Source organism: Antechinus flavipes, chromosome 2 (genome assembly GCF_016432865.1).
Source record: "Antechinus flavipes isolate AdamAnt ecotype Samford, QLD, Australia chromosome 2, AdamAnt_v2, whole genome shotgun sequence".
Classification (NCBI taxonomy): Eukaryota; Metazoa; Chordata; class Mammalia; order Dasyuromorphia; family Dasyuridae; genus Antechinus; species Antechinus flavipes.
This window is the reverse complement of record NC_067399.1, coordinates 235,939,845-235,967,161: the sequence shown is the minus strand read 5'-3', so window position 1 is coordinate 235,967,161 and position 27,317 is coordinate 235,939,845. Positions and strand designations below refer to the sequence as shown.

Here is a 27,317-nt window from a genome sequence, read left to right as displayed (position 1 = left end):
TTTTTTGGGAGTCTGGTATAGCGCTAAATAAATAGATTAATTTAGGTAGCATTGTCATCTTTATTATATTTGCTCGCCCAATCCAAGAGCATTTAATATTTTTCCAGTTGGTTAGATCAGACTTAATTTGTGTGGAAAGTATTTTGTTTTGCTCATAAAGTTTCTGATTTTCCCTTGGCAGATAGATTCCTAAATATTTTATACAATCAATAGTTACTTTAAATGGAATTTCTTTTTGTAACTCTAACTGTTGGGTTTTGTTAGTGACATATAAGAATGCTGATGACTTATGTGGGTTTATTTTGTATCCTGCAACTTTGCTGAAGGTGTGGATTGTTTCTACTAACTTTTTAGTAGAGTCTCTGGGGTTCTCTAAGTATACCATCATATCATCAGCAAAGAGTGATAATTTGGTTCCTCATTGCCTATTCTTATTCCATTCCAATATACTTCTAAAGGAGAGAACCGAGAGCAGCTAGAAAGAGGACTGTGGGGACTGAATGTAAACCACAACATAATATTTTCACCTTTTTTGTTGTTTGCTTACATTTTTTTCTTTCTTATTTCCTCCCCTTTTTGTGCTGATTTTTCTTGCGCTGTGTGATAAATGTGGAAATATGTATACAAGAATTGTACATGTTTAACCTATATTGGATTACTTGCTATCTGGGAGGAGGGGCAAAAGGGAAGGGAGAAAGAAAAATTTGGAACACAAGGTTTTGCAAGAGTAAATGTTGATTATTTTGTATTTAATTTATACTTTAATATATTTAACATGTACTGGTCATCCTGCCATCTAGGGGAGGGAGTGGGGGGAAGGAGGGGAAAAATGGGAACAAAAGGTTTGGCAATTGTCAATGCTGTAAAATTACACATGCATATAACTTGTAAATAAAAAGCTATAATTTAAAAAAAAAAGAGTAAATGTTGAAAACTATCTTGAAATGTATTTTGGAAATGAAGAGTTATTATTTTTAAGTGCTAAATAAACTTTAAAATTTTATAGAAAAGGAAAAAAGAGAATTGGTGAATAGCCTGTATTATATTACTTGTCTGGGGAGGATGGAGGAAGAAAAATTTGGAACACAAGATTTTGCAAGGGTGAATGTTGAAAACTATATATTTACATGGATTTTGAAAATTAAAACCATTATTATTATTTTTTTTATAATCTTTTTTTTTCTTTTTTAAATGTTTATTTAATAATTACTTTATATTGACACTCGTTTCTGTTCCGATTTTTTTTTTTTCCCTCCCTCCCTCTACCCCCTCCCCTAGATGGCAGGCAGTCCTTTATATGTTGGATATGTTGCAGTATATCCTAGATAAAATATATGTTTGCAGAACCGAACAGTTCTCTTGTTGCATAGGGAGAATTGGATTCAGAAGGTATAAATAACCCGGGAAGAAAAACAAAAATGCAGATAGTTCACATTCGTTTCCCAGTGTTCTTTCTTTGGGTGTAGCTGCTTTTGTCCATCGTTTATCAATTGAAACTCAGGTTTCTTTGTCAAAGAAATCCACTTCCATCAAAATATGTCCTCATACAATATCGTTGTCGAAGTGTATAATGATCTCCTGGTTCTGCTCATTTCACTTAGCATCAGTTCATGTAAGTCTCGCCAGTCCTCTCTGTATTCATCCTGCTGGTCATTTCTTACAGAACAATAATATTCCATAACATTCATATACCACAATTTACCCAGCCATTCTCCAATTGATGGGCATCCATTCATTTTCCAAAAACCATTATTATTAAAAAAAAAAAAGAAAAAAAAGAAAAAAGAAAAAAGAAAAAGAAAAAGAAAGTCAGGAGGCTCAGGTTCAAATCCTTGATCTGCCACTACTCACTGTGAGATCTAAGACAGCTCACTTCATTTTGATGGTAACTTGTCTTATTTATCTTTAAAAAACCAGGATAAAACTAGACAATCTCTAAAGAGCTAATCTTCCCAGTTCTTCTGACATCTCTGTTTCACCTTTCCAAGATGTATCATCCTAATAATGGCAACTCAGGGACTCAGTGCCTATCAGAAATAGAAAGAGGGAATATTTGTAATTATTCCCATTTTGTAATTAACAAAATTGAGACAGATTAAATGACTTTTTCAAGGTCACACAAGTAATAAGTCTCTGAGACCAAATTTGAACTCAAATCTTCCTGACTTCAGGCTCAGAGCTCCATCTGCTAAGCCACCTAGCTGCCTCTAGAGAATGAAGGTTTTCTGGTGCAGGTGATAATTGAGATGGACCTTAAAGTACAGATAAGATTTTAATTGATGAAAATGCTATACCATTAGAAAGACATTGAGTTGATATTAAAGTACAACCATAAACTTTTAGAACCAGAAGGAACCTTAGAATATAAGAAAAATTTTTGAGAAATATATGACACCTCAAAGAATGTCAGATACAGAAGAGATCTTAAAATCCATAATTCATAAAGTTAAGAGAGAGAGAATTAGTCTATTTATTTTGCAGATGAGGAAATTAAAGCACAGAGAAAAGCTATGACCTCTTCAAAAAAATAGTGGCAGGGCTTGGACTAGAACTCAAGTATTCTAATTCTTGACTAGTATTCTTTTTTATTATTAAAGCTTTTTATTTTCAAAACATGTACATAGATAATTTTCAACATTCACCTTTGCAAAATCTTGTGTTCCAATTTTTTCCCATCCCTTGCTACCATCCTCTACCCTAGATAGCAAATAATCCAATAAAGGTTAAACATGTGCCTTTCTTCTAGACTTATTTCCACAATTATGCTGCATAAGAAAAATCAGATCAAAAAGGAAAAAATGAGAAAGAAAACAAAATGTAAGCAAACAACAACAAAAAAGTGAAAATATTATGTTGTGATCTATACTCAGTCCACTCAGTCCCCTCAGTCAAGAGGGAAGCAGATGGTTCTCTTCATCAAAAGACCATTGGAACTGGCCTAAATCACACTGCTGTTGTAAAAAGCCATGTGCATCAGGATTGATCATCATATAATCTTGCTGTTGCTGTGAACACTGTTCTCTCAGTCCTCCTCACTTCACTTAGCATCAGTTCATATAAGTATCTCCAAGCCTTTCTGAAAATCATCCTGCTCATCATTTCTTATAGAACAATAATATTCCATAACATTCATATACCACAATTTATTCAGCCATTCTCCAACCGATGAGCATCCATTCAGTTTCCAGTTTCTTGACACTACAAAGAGGGCTGCCACAAACATTTTTGCACATGTGGATCCCTTTCCTTCCTTTAAGATCTCTTTGAGATATAAGCCTAGTAGAAATACTACTGGATCAAAGGGTATGCACAGTTTGAAAGCCCTTTGGGCATAGTTCCAAATTGCTCTCTAGAAAGGTTGAATCAGTTTACAACTCCACCAACAATGTATTAGTGTTATGGTTTTCCCATATCCCCTCCAACATTCACCATTATATTTTCCTTTGATTAATATTCTTTCTACTACACCATGGACTTCCTAGTTAACCTGTCATATTTTTTAAATTATTTTTTCAAATGCACTTATCTTCCCTCCCTACTATAAAAAAAGAGCAAAGCCCTTGAAAAATATGCATAGTCAAATAAAACTAATTTCTACATTGGTCATGCCCCCAAATGCCTACTACTTTGTTTTAGAAACAAAGAATTTCCAAAAGGCATTATGTACAAACTCTCTGAATCTTCTTAAAATACAGCAGAAGTGATATTTTTACAAGTAGTAGTTCTATGGAACATTAAGATATCACATTCTCTTCCTCAGAAGTAATAACAGCTAGTACTTTACAGAGATTATCTCCTTAGCTGTTATCCCCAATTTACAGATGAGGAAATTTAGAGTCAAAGACATTAAGTGACTTTTTCAAGGTTATGGAACTAGTAATTATCAGAGGCAATATCTGTAACTAGATTTTCCTGATGGTGCATTTCAGCACTCATATGAAAATCTTTAAAAACCAGGCTGAAGAGTTTTAATTAATTCAAGAGGCAATAGGGAGCCAATGAAGATTCTGTGTTTTAGGAATATCATTTGGCAGTTGTGTGAAAGACACATCAAAGAAATAAAAGACCAGAAAACTAATTAGGAAGCACATCTGATATGTTATTATGGAAAAACTATTCAAAAAACATTTACGAAGAACATATGTGCTAGGTACTGACAATACAAGGAAAAAAAAAGAAACAAACACTGCCTATGGCATTTATATTCTTCTACTACAGAATAAAACTTGAAAATTAATAAATATTTAATAAATGTTTGTAGTGGCCAGAAACTGGAAACTGAGTGGATGCCCATCAATTGGAAAATGGCTGAATAAACTGTGGTATATGAACGTTATGGAATATTATTGTTCTGTAAGGAATGACCAGCAGGATGAATACAGAGAGGACTGGCGAGACTTACATGAACTGATGCTAAGTGAAATGAGCAGAACCAGGAGATCATTATATACCTCAACAACGATACTGTATGAGGATGTATTCTGATGGAAGTGGATTTCTTCGACAAAGAGAAGATTTAATTCAGTCCCAGTTGATCAATGATAGACAGAAGCACCCAAAGAAAGAACACTGGGAAATGAATGTAAACTGCTTGCATTTTTGTTTTTCTTCCCAAGTTATTTTTACCTTTTGGATCCAACTCTTCCTGTGCAACAAGAGAACTGTTCAGTTCTGCACACATATATTGTATCTAGGATATACTGTGACATATTTAACATGTATAGGACTGCTTGCCATCTAGGGGAGGGAGGGGGTAGAGGAAGGGAAGGGAAAAATCGGAACAGAAGTGAGTGCAAGGGATAATGTTGTAAAAAATCACCCAGGTATATGTTCTGTCAATAAAAAGGTATAATTATTTAAAAAAAAAAAAAAAGAAAGAAAGAAAGAAAAATTACCCATGCATATGTACTGCCAATAAAAAAATTATAATTATTAAAAAAAGAAAAATTATCCATGCATATGTTTGAAAATAAAAAGTTTTAATAAAAAAAGAATGAATATCTTGGAAGTTTTGATTGCAAGAGGAATAAAGAGAAAAAAGAGAGAGAGAGAGAGAATGAGAACTGGTGATTAAAGAGGTCATTAATCAGAAAATAAGGGCCTAAGAGTAAACAAAAAGACAAGATAATGAGAGTGAGAGAAATCTTTTTTTGGAAAGGAATGTAAAAAAATTAAATTAAAAAAGCCTAATAAACAAGACTAGCTTACAGGAAAGAGAGAAAGGGGAAATTTACTTGATAAGAGAAAAAAAGAGGGAGAAGAAATATATAACCAGATAAAAGCAGGAGAGAAAAAGGAATTAATAAACAAAATCCTAAAGGGAAAAGAGTAACAAACAAGATGGAGGTATCAGAGATGAGAAGAATAGAGCCAATGTGAACAGGGAATAATGGGAACCTTAAAAAAAATTAAAGTTCCTTTAGTTGTTTCAGCAGAAGAAGAAAAAAACATAATCTGAAAAATATTTTAGAGACAGATGGAGGAAAATAAAAACCTAAATTTTATAACTTTAAATATGAATGCACCAAACAACCTAATAAAAATGAAAAAGAAACAGCTTGGCTGAGAAAACAAAATCTTACAACCTGTAGCTTATGAGAGATATATGTAAAAAATAAGGACATAAATAAAATAAAACTGAAAGGATGGGGGAAAAAATTACTATGTATCAAATGAATCCAAAAAAGTAAGAGTGGACAATCATGCTGTTAAGAAAGTAAAAATGAACATCTAAAAAAATAAAATGGGATAAACAAGGAAACTGTATTATGTTGAAAGGAATTATAGGCAGCAATCCAATATCAACAATAAATGTATATGTTTTAAGTGCTTTAATTTATAAAAAAAAATCTGAATTCTTCAAGAAGACATAGACAGCAACAGAATAATGACAGGAGACTTTAATGCTTCTATCAGTTTTGCATAAGTCTAACAGCAAATTAAACATAAGGGAAAATATGGAATTAATAAAATTACTGGAGAAACTGAAATTAAAAGACTTAGGGCATCTAAATAGAATGACAAAAGAATATAACTATTTCTCTGTACTACATGGAACTTTTATAAAAAAATGACTATGAATTTTCATTCCTTTTGTTGTTGCTTGCTGGCATTTTATTTTGCTTTTGCTTTTTACTGGTTTGATTTGATTTTTCTTGTGCAGCACAATAATTGTATAAATATGTATGCATACCTTAGATTTAACATAGATTTCTACCATGTTTAACATATATTGGACTACTTGCCATCTAGGGGATAGTGTGGGAGAGGGAGGGAAAATTGGAACACAAGGTTTTGCAAGGGCTAATGTTGAAGAACTGTCCACACATATGTTTTGAAAAACAAAAAGTTTTAATTTAAAAAAAAAGAAAAGAAAAAAATGATTATGTGCTGGGGCTAGATATATTGCAAACAAGTGTATAAAAAAAACAAACAATAGTTTAACATATCTTTTATAGCCCATAATGCGAAAAAAACAAAAACAAAAACAGAAATTGATTCAGGGACCATTACTAAAGATACAGACTCAAATGGAAACTTAATAATGAAATTTTAAATATTAAGTAGATCAAAGAACAAATCATAAAAACAATTAAGAACTATGTAAAAGAAAATATAATGATGAGACAACATCAAAATTTCTGAAACATACCTAAAGCCTCAGGGAGAAAATCATATACTTACAACTATACATTTAACAAAATAGAAAAAGAGACAACTAATGAACTAGATATTTTTTAAAATTAGAAAAGAAGTCCAAATAAACACAAAAGAGAAGATATTAAAAATTAAAGGAAAAATAGATGTTAGAAATAAGCAAAAAAAAAAAAAAACCTTAGAAATAATAAGTAAAACAACAAGTTTAGCTAATTTGATTAAAAAGAGAACAGAAAATTGAATCAGTAAAATAGCAAATGAGCAAGGTGAAATCACAACAAAACTAGAAGAAATAAAAAGAATAACTGGAATAAAAAGGGAAAGCTGCTCTAATTCTTAGTTTGTTTCTGTGGGTTTTGTTTCTTTGTTTGCCAAGGAAACAAACCTCTGAACTGGAAAGGCAAAATCAAAACAGCTAAAGAGGATTTGATGCCCATGAAAATTCAATAGTACTTTCTTTACTATTTATTTAGTTAAGTATTTAGTAATAAAGTATTTAGTTAGTATACTACCTTTGATAAATTCAAGTCACTTGGTCTGGATGAATTACATCCGCAGCTACTAAAAAAACTGTGATTACTGAGCTACTGTCAATGTTAAATGTAAGATTGTAGAAATGGTACATGGAGCAGAGAGTAGTATATGGAAGAGAGCTAGAAAAGGGAAAATCTCTTGATTTTCAAAACAGAGAACAGAAAAGGTTCTACAAACTATAGGCCAAAAAGTTTGACTTCAAGGACCAGCAAAATTCTAGAATGAATTATTAATGAGATAGTGAATGAAGAGAAAAGACAATGATTACAAAGAGGCAGCGCAATTTTAACAAGATCAGGTCTTGCTAGACTAACCGTATATTTTTTTAAAACAGAACTACTAAATTTTGGTAGATTAGAGAAATACTGTAAATTTCATTAATCTAAATTATAAAAGAAATATTCAAAGAAGTATCTTGTGCTCTTCTTGGAGAAAAGATGTGGGCTAGATGCTAGTACAACTAGTAGGATTCAGAATTGGTAGAACATCCTTACTCACAAATACTCATCAATGGTTAAATGATAACCAGGGTCATGGAGACCCTGCAGAGTCCTGTGTTTGGTCCTGTGCTATTAACATTTCTGTTAATAGTGAAGGTATTTGGCGAAGGTATATACTACATGCTCACCAAATATGCAGTTGGCACAAAGCTGAAAAGAAAAATCCAACATACTGCATCAAAAAAAATCTGACAGGCTACAACATGGGCTGAGTCTTATGACAGGATGAATTTAACAGAGATAAATATGAAATCTTATACTTATAAAAGCACCCAGGACAGAATCTTGGAGAACACATAATGCTACTGGATATAATTTGGATAAGAATCCAGCAGAGGAGACTGAGGAGTAGTTAGGTGGGAGAACCAGGGGAAACTAGTGTTGTGAAAACCTAGACAGAAGCAACTATCAAATAGAAAAGAATAGGTCAGTGGGGGACAGGGAACTGGGTTTGTACAGAGGACAGAAGAGAGGGGTGGTTCAGAATAACTGGGAATATGCCACTTATGGAGAAATTAATTCATGAGGTAATTAATACCTCATCTTCAAGTAGGAGTGGCAGTGAGGCTGGGCCGTTTCATAACACAGAGATTCCAGGCAGGGCCAATTCATTTGGCTTCAAGGTAGAATTGTGCCAAGGAGATCAGGAAGCAGAAAAGTTACTTTTCAAGCATATTGTGATAGAGATTCTTTTTGACTAAATGATCACTGAGGCCAAATCTAAAACTATGATAATGGTAATGTATTTACTGCCTTCGTAACAGTTATCATATCTCTCCCCTTCTGTCCATTCACACAGTTGTCATTCTTATTCAGACCCTCATAACCTATCACTTGGAACTACAAAATAGCTTCTTAATTGATGTTCCTACTTTTAGTATTTCCCCTCTCCAGTCTATTTTCTACACAGCTTTCCAAATAATCTTCCTAAAATACAGGTCTGTGTATATTATTCTCTATTCAATAAGAGCTAATGAAAAAATCTCAGAGGCAGGATATAGATGGTTGAGTGCAAAAAACAGCTAGTAGGCTACACCCAGATTTTACAATAGCCTCCTAATTAGTTTTCCTGCCTCTATTTTTTTACCTTTTCAATTTATCTTCCATCTAGCTGCCAAAATGATATCCCTAAAACAGAAATCTGACCATGTCATCTCCACTATTTTAAAATCTTCAGTGGCTCCTTATTGGAATACCAAAATATAACACTCGTTCCTATTTAAAACACTTGAAAGCATAAATAATAAGTGGAATTTTCCTTTAAAAAAAGCATAATTGATCAAGGATGGACAGAAGCAGCTACACCCAAAGAAAGAACACTGGGAAATTAATGTAAACTGTTTGCATTTTTGTTTTTCTTTCCAGGTTATTTTTTACCTTCTGAATCCAATTCTTCCTGTGCAACAAGAAAACTGTTCGGTTCTGCAAACATATATTGTATCTAGGATATGCGGTGACATATTCAACATGTATAGGACTGCTTGCCATCTTGCAGAGGAGATGAAGGGAAGGAGGGGAAAAGTCAGAATAGAAGTGAGTGCAAGGGATAATGTTGTTAAAAAAAATTACCCACGCATGGGTTCTGTCAATAAAAGTTATAATAATAAAAAAAATGATAAGAAGCATCTATCTAAAAGCATCAGCAAGTATTATCTGTAATATAACCTAGAAGCCTTCCCAATAAGACCAAGAATGAAAGAAGAATGCCCATCATCATCAATAACATTCAGTATTATATTAGAATTGCTAGCAAGAGCAATAAAAGAAATTAAAAGCATAAGAATGGGGAATGAGGTAATAGAATTATCTTTTTCCAAATGACATGATTTATAGTTGGAAAATCCTAGAGATTCAATTTAAAAGTTAATTGAAACAACTAATATTTTTAGCAAAGCAGAAGGATATAAAATAAACTCATCTGTACCTTGCATAACACATAAGTAATGTTATTCTTCCAAATTGCTTCCTTAAAGGAGGTTACTTACCACTAAACCACATGATAAACATCATTTTGGGAGTGATTTTATGATCACGGAAGAAATTTAGGAGGTAGGACAGAGGAAAAATGTTCACAGCTCTACCAAACAGCACAAGTACCTGTATATAAAGCAAGAAAATCATCTAAGTCTCCATTCAACATATCTGCTTCTAGCTTTAACTTGTTCATAGTTAATATAGCTCCTAGAACACATCCATTATAAATATAGCTTTTTCTTTGTAACAGTAGACCCTGACCAAACAATATTAATCAGCATCTAAGCATTATCTAAAACATAGGTGTATAATTTCCTATGTTCCTGGAAAAAAATATTAAAACAAATTTCAGAAGATGTTTATATAAAACAAGGATATTATTAATAACTTTTATTTTATTAATGACCACAGAATTGGAAGTCAAAAGAACATTCTGAAGTACCCAGAGACTAATCTAGGAGCCAGTTTTATTTATTTATATTATTCTCGTCTAGAGGATATACACAAATGGGAATAATTTTATTAGCAGAGCTCTGGGGGACAAATAAGTTGTTTCCACTTTCTAATAGGTCTAAAGGGGAGATCTAAAAGTCAAACAACTGATTCTCTATATATGGTGCCTATAAGCTGCTCTGCTTGGTTTGGACTCCACATATACCATACTTTCCCAAGATAAATAAAAAATCTCATCATCATGGAGACTGCTTTAACTGTTTCAACAGTCCTTCAGTACCCTCAGCTGCTGATCCATTCTGATCAAACGGCTGGAGGGTAAAGCAAAATACTCCTGGTTACTACTGAGGGGTGAGAAATTGCACTCTTCATTCTTAAGAGCTGGTCTGCTGTTTTAATTCCAGAAACATCATAACTAAGAAGGTACTTCTGACATCTCCCTCCACTACCTACCCCAATGGTTTTTTGTGTATAGTCTTCCCCCATTAGATTGCAAGCTCCTTGAGAGCAGAGACTTTCTTTTCTTCTTTGTAATCCTAGTCTTTAGATCAATACCTGGAATATAGTACACACCTAATAAATGTTTAATGACTGATATGCAAATGTCTTTCAAGTGTCCAAAGTCATGAAACCAAAACACAACCTGCCTAATAAATTTGCCATGGCTCACATGCAAACAATGGCTAAATGAATTTAAAGACAATGATCTTAACTAAAAATGTGCTATAAAGGCTAAATATCCTAAAGTACACTTCAGTTAGTTCTTAGGCCCATTCATTAGCTTAATTTTACTCTTTCTTCTGATCAAAAACTAACCTTCAAGAGGAATGTATGGTCCTTTTTACTAGAGAGAATACCAAATGGGAAGATCTATTGAAAATTTTAGGTGGTGTGTCCCAAATCACATTATCACAAGCACAGAACTTTTCAGAATCAAATAATTTTAGAATTGCAAAGGAACTAAGAAATCATCTAGTTTAACTTTCTTGTCCTAAGATATTGAAACTCACAAAGGGGAGATATACATGTTCAAGGCAACAATAATAGTGAGTGGCAAAACCTAAATTTAAACCCAGGTCATCTGAATCTTTTGTTTCACATACAAGGATATTTCCAATATTTCAAATTTCCTTGTACTACAAAGAAAGTTTTGTTCTTTGTGGAGGAAATGAGATTAAAGTAATAGCTATCTTTTGAATATCTCTTCTTATTCCATCCCCAAATACATTTCAAGATATTTAAATTTTACATAAGAATATTCAAAAATTTAATTCAACAAACATGTAGTAAGAGTCTAGGAATGTCTGCAAGTTATTATTTATATTCTAGCTCTGATTACTGACTAGTTATGTGAATGCTGAGAAGTACCTTTCACTGACCTGAGGTCCTCATTTTACAAATGGTGATGATAATATCTTTTGCTGACCACTAATATGAACAGTTCTGAGAAAAATGCTTTGTAAAATTAAACTGCTATAGAAATGCAAATAAATATTATTATGATGACTGTATGCCAGAAGAGAAATCTAGATTTTTCTTATTAAATGACTTTTACTTGCTCACAATCCAGAACACCCAGCCATCCATAAAGGATTTTGTTCTTTTAAAAGAAAAATGACAAGCAGCTATATAAAACATGATTATATACATTTTACTTATAATCAAGAATTTTAAAAGGAAAAATACTTACTATGCACCAGATGACAAAAGAAATTTCAAACTTGTGAGGAAAACTAAAAATGGACAGGCCAAGAAATGCGAACACACATGTTTCTGAAACAAGCAAAAAAGAAAAAAATTCAAAACTAACTTTTTAAAAACAGTATTAAATAGTTAAGCCACTGAATATATGCTCTCTGAGTAGGATAATAATCTTTGAGTAGAATAAAAACCAACAAAATAGTTTATCACTAGCACCAGCCCTGAAGTCAGGAGGACCTGAGTTCAAATCTAGCCTCAGACACTTAACATTTCCTGTGTGACCATGAGCAAGTCACTTAACCCCAACTGTCTAAGAAAAAAGAAAAAAAGTTTATCACTGAGCATGTTCTTCCTTACTTCATTCTGTGATGATGTATGTGATTTTATCCCTACAGATGTTCCCTTCATAGATACAAATTACAATTCTTTTTTCCCTTTCTCCCTAAAAAAAGGACATTTTTAATTGGTTTACTGAATTGGCATGGCCAAACCTCTTGGTGATGCCCTTCTTTGAACTTGATTAGGCTGGCCTTCAAAACTATAGATACATTGACCACTGCTGGCCTTATATAAGAAGCTTCCCAGGTATATGGTTTCTTCCAGAGTTTGTACTCCACTGACACAATCAACATTATATTGAAGTCTTGAAGGAAAATTAATAGAGGTTGTCATTAAGTCTTCTCTCATTACCTCTTTTACAACCTTGAACTCCAATCTACTAAACACACAAGAAACATGTATTTGCCATCCAGAGTATTCTAATTTGAAGAATCAGTTGTCTAAAAGGATATGTTTAAATGGCACTATATAAACCCAGGAAAAACAATAACTATATATAAATCTGTCATTTTACTGAACATGGGCCCTCATTTCAACAAGGCAATCCTTTTATTCCTTCTATATTGATTACCTATCTCACCCCCCAAGGAACTCTTTTAAAACTTCTTTTCCCTCACAAGACCCTCATATACCCCTCAGTTTTACTAAGAAAATTGAAGCAATTTGATCCCCCTCTTTCCTTTCTCTTTATCTCAAAACCCCTCAACATCATCCCCACTTTTTTCTTTTTTTCCAGACTCTGTCAAAGAGGTCATTTTTCTCCTTACCAACACCAGTCCCTTGTATGTGCCCTTGATCCCATCCTCTCCTGTCTACTCCAGTGGATTGCAGCCTCAATCATCTCCTCCCTCTTAAAGCTTCAATCTCTCCCTATCTATCAATTCCTTCTCTCTTGCCTTCAAACATCTCTCCCACCCTTAAAAAACTTTCATTAGACATGGTTATCCTCCTAAATCACTCCTCCATTTCTTGGACAAATGCCTACAAGATGTCTGCTCTTGCTGCCACCACTTCCTCTCCTCTCGCTCCTTAATTCTTGTCATCTGGCTTTTTACCTCATTATTCAACTAAATCTGCTCTCTCTATGTTGCATTCAACACTTGTAAAGGCCTTCTCTGGGACACTCCCTCTCTTTCCCTTTTCACCCAAATCTTACCCTCTTCCATGGAGGATATTCCCTCTATTTGTCAAAGAAACGACCACCTTTCCATCATCTGGGGTTCAAAACACAGGCATCATCCTTTGCTATTATTTCCCTTCACACCACGTTGCCAGTTCTTGCCATTTCTATCTTTATATCTCTTGCAAATGACAACTGACTTATACAACTACTACTTTAGTTCAATCCTTTATCTTCTCTTACCTGAACTTTTATAACATTCTGATCAGCCTTCTTCCCTCAAATCTCTCCCACATCAATCCAACCAAATCACTGATGTCAGAATGAGTTTCCGTAAGTAGGGGAGTGACATTATTAAATCTGATCATAAGAAAAAAGGATCTGAGCCTAAGGAAACCTCCCATGGAATATTTTCCTCCAAATTCTTCTAGGCTAAAACATAAATCTCTCAGTTTATTTTTAAGCCCTTTATCCTGGCTCCAAACTCTCTTTCCTGCCTCACTGGACATTACTTCCTTTCTCACATTCTGGGATCCAGCCAAACTGGCCTTTTTCTTTCTCACACATGACTCTCCATCTCATTTCTCCATGCCTTTATATTAACCAACTCTCATTCCTTTAACACATTCCATCCTCACCTCTACCACAAAATTTTTCTCTTCCCTTCATGAGTTCAAGTCTTATCTTCTAGATGAAACTTTTACTGATTTCCCTTAACTATCAGTGCCTTCCCTCTCAAACGACCTTATATTTAATTACTTTGTGCTTATTCTGTATATACTTATATATGTATTTATTATCTTCCCATTAGAGGACAAGATCCTTGAGAATTGGGATTATTTTATTCTTTTTATTTGCTCCAAGCAACTAGCAAAATGATTGGCATTTAATAGGGATTTAATAAATGTTTCTGAGTGACTGACAGATTGTAAAGTAACTGTCCCAAAGAACTCAACACTTTAATGGACACATTCATGCTCTACAAATGTGCAACTTACCACACATGAAGGCAACAGTTCGTAGGGTTTGCTGCATTAGGATCTGTGTAACTGGGGAAAGGTTGTGGTGTGTATAATGTGACATCACAATACCAGAGAATAGGATGGCCATGATACCTACAGAGAAATAACGAGGAACAGAACCAATAAATGAATATAACAATCATTCAATGGATTCAACAACCATTTATTGAATGCTATAGAAAGATGAATAGCACTCAAGTACCTGCCTTCAGGAAATTATAATTTGTATGAAAAATGAAGAATAAAAAAATTAATTAATCCCTGCCAAACAGATGATTAGTTCCAGAAATGAGTATATAACTGGTTCCTATAACATTGGATAATATAATAGGGAAAGTAAGACAAAAATAATCACAAGAAAGTAAGGCAACAAAAATTAAAAGTCTTCAGACATGGAAGGGTTTGTGGAGGGAATGGCACTTCAGCAAAGCTTTAAATGATCGATGAATGAAATTTAGATAGACAGAGGAATAAATATTATTTCTGTAGACAGTCGAATGAGATCCTGCAATCTCTCAAAAATTTAATTCTACTATGTAGCAATTCTTATTTCTAGAAAATTCTTCCTAAATCCCCCACATCCCAGTTTAAACTTATTTTCTCTTCTATCCAGAAAGGTGCAAGTAGTTAGGTGGTATAATTGATAGAACACTGGTAAGGAAGACCTAAGTTAAAATTTGGTCTGAGATACTAGAAATATGACCCCTGGCCAAGTCATTTAACTTTGATCTATTTCCTATTTCTCTGTAAAATGAAGATAACTATCTCCCAGCATTGTTGTGAGAATAAGATTATACATCTGTACTATGTATATGTACATATATATATATATATAGTACTCGGCAAAATTTATGGCACTCCATAAATACTAGTTTTTACCACTAAATTCTATTAACTGATCTTTGTTGTCTTTTGTGCAAAATTCAGACAAGAAATACCATAAAACTTTCTAATTTCCTAATGGGAATTTATAGCAGAGGATCAGAGAAACTTTGATAATAGAGTTGTAAGAAACACTAGAGATTAGTCATCTGGGCTAACCTTTGTTGTTCAATTGTTTTACAGTTGGTCTGACTCTCCATAACCCCACTTGTGGTTTTCTTGGCAAAGATATATGAGTGTTTTGCCATTTCCTTCTCCAACTCATTTTATAGATGAGAAAATTAAGGGCTAACCCTAACATTTTACAAATGAGGAAACTGAGACCCAGACATTAAGTAACTTGCCCAGAGTCACAAGGGTGGTAATTATCTGAGTTAAGTCAAACCAACAAGCATTTATACAGCTAATAATAATGATGATAATAAACATTTATGTGGTACTTACTATGTGCCAAGTATTGTGTTAATCATTAGTGAATACAAAGCAACCCCAAAACAGTCTGTTTTCAGGAAGCTCACAGTCTAATGGAAGAGATAACATGCAAATAACTATGAACAAATAAGATAAATACAGGGTAAATTGGAGATACTTAGAGGGAAAGCACTAGGAAAGGGATCAGGAAAGGACTTTTGCAGAAATGGGGTTTTAGTTGCTACTTAAAAGAAACCAGTTTCAATGGAGCAGTAATGAACTGAACCAGCTACACGCAGCGAAAGAACTCTGGGAGATGACTAAGAACCATTACATTGAATTCCCAATCCCTATATTTTTGCCTGCCTGCATTTTGGATTTCCTTCACAGGCTAATTGTACACTATTTCAGAGTCCGATTCTTTTTGTACAACAAAATAACGGTTTGGTCATGTATACTTATTGTGTATCTAATTTATACTTTAATATATTTAACACCTACTGGTCATCCTGCCATCTAGGGAGGAGGGAGTGGGGGGAAGAAGGGGAAAAATTGGAACAAAAGGTTTGGCAACTGTCAATGCTGTAAAATTACCCATTCATATAACTTGTAAATAAAAAGCTATTAAAAAAAAGAAGAAGGAACTATGCCTAACTTTATCCTGCTGTTCCCAGCAGCTGACATAAGGTTTTGTATGCAGTAGTTATAAATTCATATTTGTTTAATTATTTATACATTAAAAGAAATAAGAATGAAATAAAATATAGTCGGTGATCCAAAAAGAAAAAAGAAAAAAAGAAACCAGGAAGAATCATTTTAGGCATGGGGACAGCTTGTGAAAATGCCCAGAGTCTGAAATCAGTGTTTTGTGGGAGGAACAACATGGTTGTCAAAAGATTGTAAAGTACATGGAGGGGAGTAAGGTGAAAAAATAGAAAGGGGCCCAATTACAAAAACTTTAAAAGCCGAATAGGATTTTCTATTTGATCCAGGAGTTGAAAAGGCATTTACTGAATTGGGATAACATGGTCAAACTTTTGCTTTAGGAATATCATTTTTTCAGAAAGATGACCTGGAGTAGAGAGTGGAGAGAAATTTGAAGCAGAGAGGTCAACCAGAACTTTACTGCAATAGTCCAGAAATGAAGTGGAAAAGGACTACACTAGGATAGTTGCAGTATTAGAGAGAGAGAAGTGTACACCCATGAGGTTTTGTGAAGCTCAAATGAGATAATAGATATAAAGTACTTTGCAAACCTTAAAATACTGTAAAAGTTCTAGTTATTCTTATTACCATTATTAGCTTCTAGTTACCAAGTCTCCAGTCAGATAATGACTTAATTCCCTGAGTCTTCTGAAGCATTCCTGCTGAACTAAGCAATATTTTAGAGCATAACAGGGTTGTACAGGTAAATGTTTAACAATGGTGCTGAGAAGAGGGTAAAATTTATGTGCATGAATTTTAAGTTCAGTTTTCATTTTTAATACTTTCTTAAGTCTAGGTAATCAACAAAACAACAAATCAAGCCCTGCTTTGTAATGAATGCATTTCTGAAGTGTGATGCTCACACTGAAAATTTAAAAGCTGGTTAGCATTATCTCCAGCACATTCCTAGATGTACAAAAGATGTTGCCACAGAAGAATCAACAAGACTTAACAACAGATTGGATATGAGGATGAGAGAGAGTGGGAGAAAGATAAGGAGTTCAAATTTAGACATAGTGAATTTAGTATGTTTATAAAAGACATCTAATTTCACATCCAAAACTAGAGTTGTTTTTTTAAAGAAAGAAAGAAAGAAAGGAGAAAAAAAGAAGTTAGGACTACCTAAACAGATCTGAGATTCAAATGAATAAAAGTGCTAACTAAATCCATGAGAGATGGTAAGATCATCAAACTAAATAGTACATTACAAAAAGAACTCTTGGCAAATGATTCCAATTTTTTTTCAATTTAATATGAAGCAAGGTTCTCTTGAGAGAATAGTGGGAAGGGAAACATGGAAGACTTAAGGATGAAAAGATTTCAAAAATCCACTTTGATAGATGAATCAATTAAGGACATAAAAAAGATTGCCTTACAACAATGAGGACACCAACAATGAGAACCCAGAGCTGTGCCTTGAACTCAGATCCTCTGACTCCAATTGATTTTCTTTCCACTACACCATGCTGCTTCCAATATAGAAAATTTTCTACAAAGCTGCTGAGTTATATCCCTGTTGATATCATCAAAAACACATATGACCAGAAAAAGAAATAGTCTGGTTATAAAAGGAAGGTAAGGAATATAGAGGAATGGCCTGAATACTATGTTGGTATCCTATTGTGCTATTTAAAAACAAAACAAAACAAAACAAAACAGAAGAAATACTCTACCACGTTCAGTGGATAATTTATGAAAGATTTGTGGCAAAATATAGACTAGAATTATATAAAAAGGACATCATGGATTGTTGATGATCTGTATTGGCAGAGAGAACATTCACACTCATGCAACAACTGATTCATAGAATTATTAAGGTTAAGTTAGTGAATTAAAAAATCACAAGAAAAGGCAATAGCATAGAAAACAATACAGTTGCAGCTGGAATGTCTGTTTTTAAGATTTAATGATTTATGTTGGTTCTTTTTGCCATTCATAGGAATTCATTTTCCTTAACCTCTGTAATTTTGACTGCTGTTTTTCCCCCACACACTGTCACTTAGTGATCTCACTAACTTCTACTTATTAGCACTTCTAAGAAGATAATTCTTAGATGTATATATATCCAGTCCTAGTCTCTCTTGAGTTCCAGGATTATATCACTAAAAGCCTATTAGATATCCCTGAGGGATCTCAACCTCAACATTTCCAAAAGTGACTACACTACTTTTTTCCCTCTTGTATTTTCCTCTTACTGCTGTGGACACCAACATCCTTAGTCATCTAGGTTGGGTTCACATTTCACTGTCATCTTTGACTATTCATTCTCACTTACCCTATATAGCCAAGCAATTACCAAATCTTGTGACTCCTATATCCCTAATATGTCTTTCATATAGCCCCTCTTGTCTACTAATACAACTACTACCTTAACCTCACAGTAAGTGGAACCTCATCACTTTTTGCCTCCACTACTGCAAGCACCTTTTGCTTGCTCTTTCTGCTCCAAGGCCCTCTGTCCACATTGTAATGCACTTCTCACACAGCCACCAAAGTAATTTTCCAGAATCACGGGTCTGATCATGTTACCTGCTTTGCCCACTTCCACTGGACTCTAATGACTCATTGTTGCCTCAAATATCAAATTATCCATTTCTTTCTACATATCATCAAAGCTCTTTACAACCTGAACCTTCCAACCTTTCCAGTCTTCTTACACATTATTCCTCCCCATGAACTCTATAGTCCAACCGACATTCCATCTCCTGCCAATATGCACTTTCACTAGCTACTCACCATGCCTGGAATGCATGCCCTTTTCACCTAGATCTCTTGGAATCTGTTGGGTTTTTTTGGGTTTTTTTTCCCAAGACTGCTCCAGTGTTATGCTCCACATGAAATTTCTTCCTGATCCCCTCAGATGCCCTCAAATAACCCCAGGGGTCAGTATAAGCCAGTGTCCAAATTTTTTGATCTCTATTGTTTTGTTACATGATACTTTTAAATTGATACTATGTATAGAACTATGGTCTATAACTTTAAAATGGCTGAGTTACTCAGATTTGCCATTAGAATGCATTGAATGCATTTTCTAAGTTCAGGAAAATGGGGCATATTTTAGTACCTTTTTAAACCCAAAGGCATTTTCCTTGCCTGGGTAAAATACTTTCTAATAACCTTATATAGTCAACAAGAAAGAAACTAAAGGAGTTTTTAATTTTGTATCATTATTAATATTGTCTTTACTCATTTGTCCTAATTCATCATACATGCTAAAAGAATGAGAACTATTGGAACTCATCTTGATACAATAGGAACTGTGTCCCCTGATCAGGGAGGGGGGGTAGCCCTGGGTTGGAAAAACCCTAAATCTCAACCCCTTCCAACCTTTGGGAACACCCCCCACCTTCCTACTTGACTCCTAGGGGAAACTCCCACAATGATCCCCACCTACAATTCATTTGGAGATCTTGGCCTAATTACCACCCATAGTTGAATTCCTCAATTCATCTGGAGATCACTCCCTAGCCCCAGGCCATAGAAGGCTAAATAAAAATCAAAGCCCTGTATCCCAATTTGCTAATTCCTAATTAGGAACTGGCCCAGAGAGACTTCTAGTGTAAATAAACCCATTTCTGCCAAAGACCTCACTTTCAAACTGGGACTGCTAATTCTTTCCCAAAACCTGCAACATTGGCCTGGGGACCCCATTGCTGTTAGGGTATCCCCACCCCTCAACATTTGGTGGCCCATATGGGGATTCCTGAGGTTTTACATCTTCCTGGGCTAGGTAAGCCTCCTCTTGCCTCTGTTGTCTCTATTCTATACCAAAGGACGCCCAAATACCCGGGAAGGTTTGGGGCCATTGGGAGCTCTACACTAAGCAGAGCTGACTTCCTTGACTGGGGTTGCCTAGACTCAAGAGTTCCTGCATCTTTTAGCATAAGTACCCTTAACTAGGGGATTTCTGTCACCCTGTCTCCCTCTCAGGAACACCTGAGAAGCTGAGGTGCTATAGAATCTGGAAAATTTAAGACTTGTGACAAAATGGGACGATTCACCTCTGTGTCTCTCCCTAAGGATTCTCCTATAGGGTATCTCTTTAAAAAAGAGACACATTTGGCCTAAAATATCTCAAAATTAAGAAACTCATCTTCTTTTGCAATGCTTCCTGACCGCAATATATTTTGGGGAACCAGGAAAAATGGTCCATCAATGGCTCAATTAATACAGCACTATTCAGCAGCTTGATTTGTTTTGCCAAAGTTAAGGCAAGTAGAATGAAGTTCCCTATGTCCAAGTCTTCGTGGCCTTGTCTCCAGATGCTAAATTAACATAGCACTGCAGGATGCTGCTGGTAAAATTTACTGGAGGGAAATCAAAATTAGATACTAACCTTTTAAATAACCCCTTCCTTTCCACTCCTCTAGGGACAAAGAATGCCTCCTCTGCACCCCCAAGCAGTCCTTATCAGGAGGCCTGTGAATCCCTTTCAGAATCATCTCCTTATCAAAGACAGGACCTTGGGTCCAACAATATTTCTTTAACTCTGTCCCCCTCACTTCTTGAACCCGACCCTGAGACTTCCCAGCCCCCACTCCTCAATCCCTCTGATACAAGGAATGGGTCCCCTTTTTCTCCTCCTCAGGATCCCGATTCAGCCACCACTTCTAACCTCTGCCCCCTTAGAGAAGCAGCAGACTCTCGGGGGAGGCACTCAGGGTACAGGTGCCTTTTTCAATGCCAAATCTCTCCCAGATTTAGGAAAAATCTGGCTATTACTCTGAGGAGGCCACCAAGTTTATAGAGGGGTTTAAGGCCAATGCCCTCCAACTTGATCCTTCCTGGGGAGATGTTAATATTAAATAATATGCCCCAGATATGCGGAGGAAGCTGCAGAAGCCAGCTTTGAGCCCTCGAACTTCTCGGACTCAGCTGTTAGAAACAGCTTTTGGAGTCTTTAATAATAGGGAACAAACTGCAGCAGAGGAAAAAGACTGCAGAGTTAAAGCAAGAAATGGAGAACAGACCCATATCTGGGAACCACAGGAGTTTGTGCTTCATGTGTAATGGACAAGGCCATCAGGTCCAAATCTGTCCTTGGAGGAAATCCCTTGGTCCTTGCCCCAACTGCAACCAGGAGGGGCACTGGAAGAAAGACTGCTCACAGGGGACAAGCTGCCCCTCTCCCAATGCCCTGCCCTCCAATAGGAGTTTGGAGCTTGGTCAAGCTCCCCTTGGATCCACCAGGACAGCCTAATACCCGGATGTGGCCGGTAAGACCACGGAACTTCTTCTGTCTCACTTCAACACTATGGTCTTAACCACCCTTCCCCCATAGAATAATGGGATTAGAAGGGAAATTTAAGAAATGTTTTGAGACCTCTCCTCTGTCCTGTTTGGTGACCTCTTGTTTAAACATTCATTATTCCCTCCTGTCCTGTTCTCTTATTGGTGATTTAATGAAATTGGGAACCCAATTTTTTCTTCTCAGACCTCCAGATGATTTTTTTGTGTTGCTCTCAAAGCCCTCCCATATTCCCTCTGAAATCTGGGAGAAAATAAGATTCCTCTGTCTGGGATCAAGGAATCCCTGGACCCTTAAGTCCTTGTATTCCCTCATAAATGCCAATATCCAATAAAGGCAGAGATTAGGGAGGGATTACAACCCCTGATTGAGAAATGTCTTAAACACACACTTTTAGCATTAGTTAAATATTTAAGGGATTTTTTTGCTGCTTAACAGCAGTCTCATGTATGTGGATGCTATCTTGATCTACAGCCCCACCCAAGAGGCTTCCCTAGATGAAGCCATAAAAACTCTTAATTTTCTGGTCTCTAGAAGCTACAGGGTCTCCTTATCCAAAGCCCACATTGCCTGCCAGTCTGTCAAATATTTGGGCCATCACTTTACCCTCACTTCTCATTCTCTGACCCAGGAGAGAAAACAGACCATTTTATGCCTCCCAGGCGCTTCAAAGAAGCAGCTGAGCACTTTCCTGGGCATGGATGGTTTCTGCAGAATTTGGATACCTAATTTTGGGATTATTGCCAAGTCTCTCTACAATTCTATTCAAGCCCCTAACAATCCTCCCCTTGACCAGCCCTGATTAGGTCAAAGCTTTTAAGACCCTGAAAGCCAAACTGATTTCTGCCCCTGCCCTGGCTCTACCTAACTACATACTCTGTATGTAGATGAAAGGCAGGACCAGGCCCTGTCCTAATTCAGGCTCTTGGACCTGATCCCAGACTGGTTGCCTACTTCTCAAAGAAAATGGACTCAGTTTCCCTAGGATGGCCCTCGTGCCTTAAAGCAGTGGCTGCTACAACCCTTCTACTTGAAGAAGCCTCAAAACTCACCTTAGGGCAGCCACTGGAGGTTCTATCCCCTCACCAGGTTCAGAGCATTTTAGAAGCCAAACGGCATCAATGGCTGCTAGTACGAGGCTTACTAGATAACAGGCTCTCCTACTAGACACTCCTGGCCTGACTCTCTGGGTGTGTCACACTCTTAACCCTGCCACTCTGCTCCCTGACAGCACTCAGTCAGGTGACATCATTCATAATTGTGAGGAAGCTTTAGATTCTGTCTACTCTAGTGGACCTGACTTAAAGGACATTCCCTTTGACAACCCAGATGGTGAATGGTTTACAGATGGGTCGAGTTTTCTTGAAAATGGGGAAAGAAAGGCAGGTATTCTGTGGTGACTCTCAATAGCACCCTAGAAGCTAAGCCATTGCCCCCTGGAACTTCTGCCCAGAAAGCTGAACTCATTGCCCTAACCAGAGGTTTGGAACTAAGAAAGGGAATGAAAGTGAATATGCTTTTCATGTTTTGCATGCTCATGGGACTATATGGAAAGAAAAGGGACTTTTGACAGCAAAGAATAAATATAAGTATATTATATTATTTTATTATACTGTATTATATTATATATAATATTACATATGTAAAATATGTATTATTATATTAAATATACAGGAGAAATTCCACAGCTATTGTAAGTTATCCACAAACCCAGATAAGTTTCAGTCATATTTTGTAAAGGACATTGGAAGAAAGATTCACTTCAGGCCAAGGGGAATAGGTTTGCAGATTCAGCTGCTCGAGCACCTGCTGCCCATTTACCCCTGACTATGGCACCTTTAATCCCCCAGAACCCCAATCATGTAGCTCACATGAACAAGCCCTTGTAGAAGAAAGGGGATACACCCTTTCTCCTTCTGGCTGGTTTCAAACACCCTCAAGCCAACTTCTAATCCCAGAGGCAAGTCAGTGGAAACTTATTTTTGGTCTTCACCAAGCTACCCACTTGGGAAGAACTTCACAATCCCCTGTGAAACACATTTTCACTGGTCACAAACTGGGAGAAATGATTAGACAAGTCTGCCAGGCCTGCCCAGTTTGTCCCCAAGTAAATCCTGAAGGAGCTGTTAGACTTCCTCCACTCTTGAAGCCTGTTCAGAGAAGGGGCACATACCCAGAGTAAGACTGGCAAATAGACTTTACACAAATACCCCCCTGCAGAGGCTTCAAGTTGCTTTTAGTCTTCACTTCTCAGGTAACCCAAAATGTCGCCAAAGCACTCAAAATTACCTACCACCTCCACTCTGCCTGGCATCCTCAGGTCGAGAAAGTGGAGATGAATCACTCTCGCAAGTGAGCCCTTACTAACCTGTACAGAGACTAAAGAGCAGTGGGTGAAGAATCTCCCTTTAGGGCTTCTGAGAGCCTGCCTTGCACCTCAGAAGAACATTTAGATGAGCCCCTTTGAATTTCTGTATGGGAGGCCATTCCTAACCTCTGACATTCTTGTGAATCCAAAACAGCATTGGGTCACTCAGTTTGCCACATAGCTCAATGCAGTCCAGAAGGCCCTTTCTGAATACGCAACTGAGCATCTCCCTAAACCTACAAGGTGCTCATACCATGGCCTCCCCTGTAAAGCCAGGGAACATGGTAGAAAGGACCATATAAGGTCACCCTGACTTCTCCAATGTCAGTCAAACTGGAAGGGTTCCCCAGCTGGACTCATATTTCTAGGATTAAAAGTGCCCTTCTGTTACTTCTCTTTCAGATATTTCAGAATATTCCTGTGAACCCCTAGAGGACCTGAAACTCCTCTTCCGCAGGTCCCCTGAAACCACTCTGGAGAAAGAAGAGTGAAATTGTCTGTGTTCTTCTTTCTCTCACTCTAGTATTCTTCCTTTTTCCCACTCCAAGAATGAGAACTTTGCTCCTAGCTTTTTCTCTGGCTTTTCTGGATGTCATTCTGTGACCCCTGCCACTAAGGTGTTAACTCCTTCTTAGCCTTTCAGACTAGAGAGCTCCGTGGGCAGGATTTTTGGGCCAGCCATCAGCATCCTCAGGGGAGCCCACAGATGAGAGCCGATGCATTGTTTGCAAAGGCCCCATTTCCAAATGTCACCATCTCCACCCTGGATGTCACCCCACTTTTAACCTGCTCCTGAGATTTGTTTCCTCCAGGCTCCTAGTTACGAACTTCCAAGTACTTGTTCAGTCTGAAGATCATAGGACAAATGACTTGGACACTCAGCATCCCCTGGATGTTGCTCCTGCCACCTTCAGATCTCACACTTGCCTTCCCGGCCTGAACCCCATTGAGCATAGGGACAGCGCTATGATACTTGTCAGCTTGAAGCAGCTCCAGAAGATGAGACTTCCATCCCTTTGCTCCAAATGAATTTGGGGATGACAGCTCGAGGGAGTGAATGATGCAATAGGAACTGTCCCTATTACCACCCATTATTGAGTCCCTCAATTCCTAGCCCCAGGCCATAGAATTCTTTTGCAAAACCTGTGACACTAGCCTTGAACCCCTACTGCTGTTAGGGTATCCTCCTCACCCCTCAATCTTAGTCAGAAAGTGTTTATTAAATACTATGTACCAGATACTGTGCTAAGTATAAGGAATATAATAACAGAAAAATTGAAATGTATCAACTTAAGATTTTCAAAGTACTTTATATGTGTTTTATCATTTCATCTCCAAGAACCTTGAGAGGTAGGTGCTACAGTAACTTAGTTATCTTTTTTTCAAAATAAGAAAATCATAGAAATTAGGAAAAACTAAAAAAAAAAAAAAAAAGTGTAAGCATTTACACAGAACACCTACTTTATACCAGATACTATAACTAAGTACTTTTACAAATATTATCTCATTTGGTCCTCACAACAATCTTGCAAGGTGTTTTAGGACTGCCTAGCTGAAAAATACCTTAAAGAGCTTGAAAACTGTCTAATGTAATTTTCTAAGGATATATAAGCACTTTGAGGGCTGGGATTATTTGTTTCTTGACTAAGTCCACGTTTTCTACTGTATCATTCTACCGTACTTTAAAGTAGGTAATAAATATGATTATCCACAATTAAAGAAATTGAGATTAAGGGTTCAATTCAATAAATATTAAATGCTGATTTGGTATAAGACACTGTGCTCAGCACAAAAAAATTTAAGTGAGGGAAGTACTAATTATAAGGGGATGAGTAAAGTCTTATAGTATCTGCAATCAATGTTGAAGGAAGAAATTACATTCCAGAAAAAGATTGCAACTGAACGAGATGGAGTGAGATCTCTCAGACAATTGTGAAAATTGAGTAAGGCTTCATCTACCTCAGAATTGGAGTAGGCCTGAGATGGTCCTTGGGCATTGACCCCAGAACATACCTACTTCCTCTTCCTGATATTCTTCCGTGACATCATTATCTCCTTACCTCAATTAAATATGGACAGCTATGTACTTATTGGCCAAAGTTCAATTTCCTGGGTAGGTCTAGAATGTGAGACCCTCAGCCAATGAGGATGAGGGTCAGTGGTGGGAGGGGTATTTTTGTTAGGGACTATTTAAACTGTAAAACCTGTCCCAAAAGATGCCTCCTCTTTTAGATTGTTTGTTCAACTGGAGCAGGGGTCCTCAAACTATGTGGGCCAGATGCGACAGCTGAGGATGATTATCCCCCTCACCCAGGACTATGAAGTTTCTTTATTTAAAGGCCCACAAAACAAAGTTTTTGTTTTTACTATAGTCTGGCCCTCCAACAGTCTGAGGGACAGTGAACTGGCCCCCTATTTTAAAAGTTTGAGGACCCCTGAACTGGAGGAACATCTGCTTCTCATGAAAAAATATAATAAACCTTCATTTTGCTCCTAGAGATATCTCTAGCTTTTAACAAATTAATATGGTAGTTACTCACCATTCCGAGCCACACACAACCAATACAAGGGTACAGAAATGGGAGATGAAATAAATGCTGAATTTGGGGACCAGTTAGTAGGTCAATTTGGCTGGATTAAAGAGTATATGAAGAAAAGTAACATGAAATATCTAGACAGGTAATCAGCTGTTTTTGATGAGATTTGGGAGAACAATTAGCATCAAATGATGAGATTGGTGTAGGCATCAAATGATGAAATTTAGGAAAGGCACCCATCAGTAGCAAATTATATGAGAAGAATTCACAAGGGCCTTCTCATTGCCAAAAGGTACATTTATTTATGAGAAGACATTACAGACAAAATGAAGAGGTAAAATAGGTACCATGAATGGTAAATATGAAATAGATTTGGGAGAGCATATAAATAGCAAGGAAAGTTAAAGGAAGATTAATTGTTAACAATGGAAAAGATAAGTTCCCTAAAGGAAAGCACAATTAGCCAGGAGAAAGGGAGTATGCTACTGATGAGTAGAATAAATCCATAGAGGAGTTTAACTCTCTAAAACAGTTACTTATAGGAGGGAGAAAGATACCATGAGGGATGGGGGAGGAATGAGGGTAAAGAGAAAGACACCATGAGACAGAACACTGTGACAAACTAACCCAAAGCAATGGTGCAGCAATGATGGTGTAGGCTGGACAGATTTCTGGGGAAATTTACCCTTGGGGTTCGACATCTGATTGGATACAGTAGGACTGTAATTACCTAAGACCTCCACAGGGGATGGGAGCTGATCCCCATCATGCCCTTCCCTGCTTGCCTCAGGGGGCAATCTTATCAATATCTTAGGCTTTCTCTGCTAACCCTAGTGACTCCACCTAGTGATTTTAGAGCTGGCAGG

At 36.5% G+C, this 27,317-nt stretch overlaps 1 protein-coding gene across 1 annotated transcript in view; it reads right to left on the bottom strand.

The window, feature by feature from the left end:
- SLC9A8 (solute carrier family 9 member A8) overlaps nucleotides 1–27,317 on the bottom strand; it is a 118,116-nt gene that overhangs the window by 13,812 nt on the left and 76,987 nt on the right. Inside the window, exons 11-13 of the mRNA XM_051976573.1 lie at nucleotides 14,277–14,393; nucleotides 11,809–11,891; nucleotides 9,677–9,788 (exon numbers count right to left, since the gene is read on the bottom strand). Coding sequence (XP_051832533.1) covers nucleotides 9,677–9,788; nucleotides 11,809–11,891; nucleotides 14,277–14,393 — 312 coding nt within the window. The remainder of the gene's footprint in view (nucleotides 1–9,676; nucleotides 9,789–11,808; nucleotides 11,892–14,276; nucleotides 14,394–27,317) is intronic.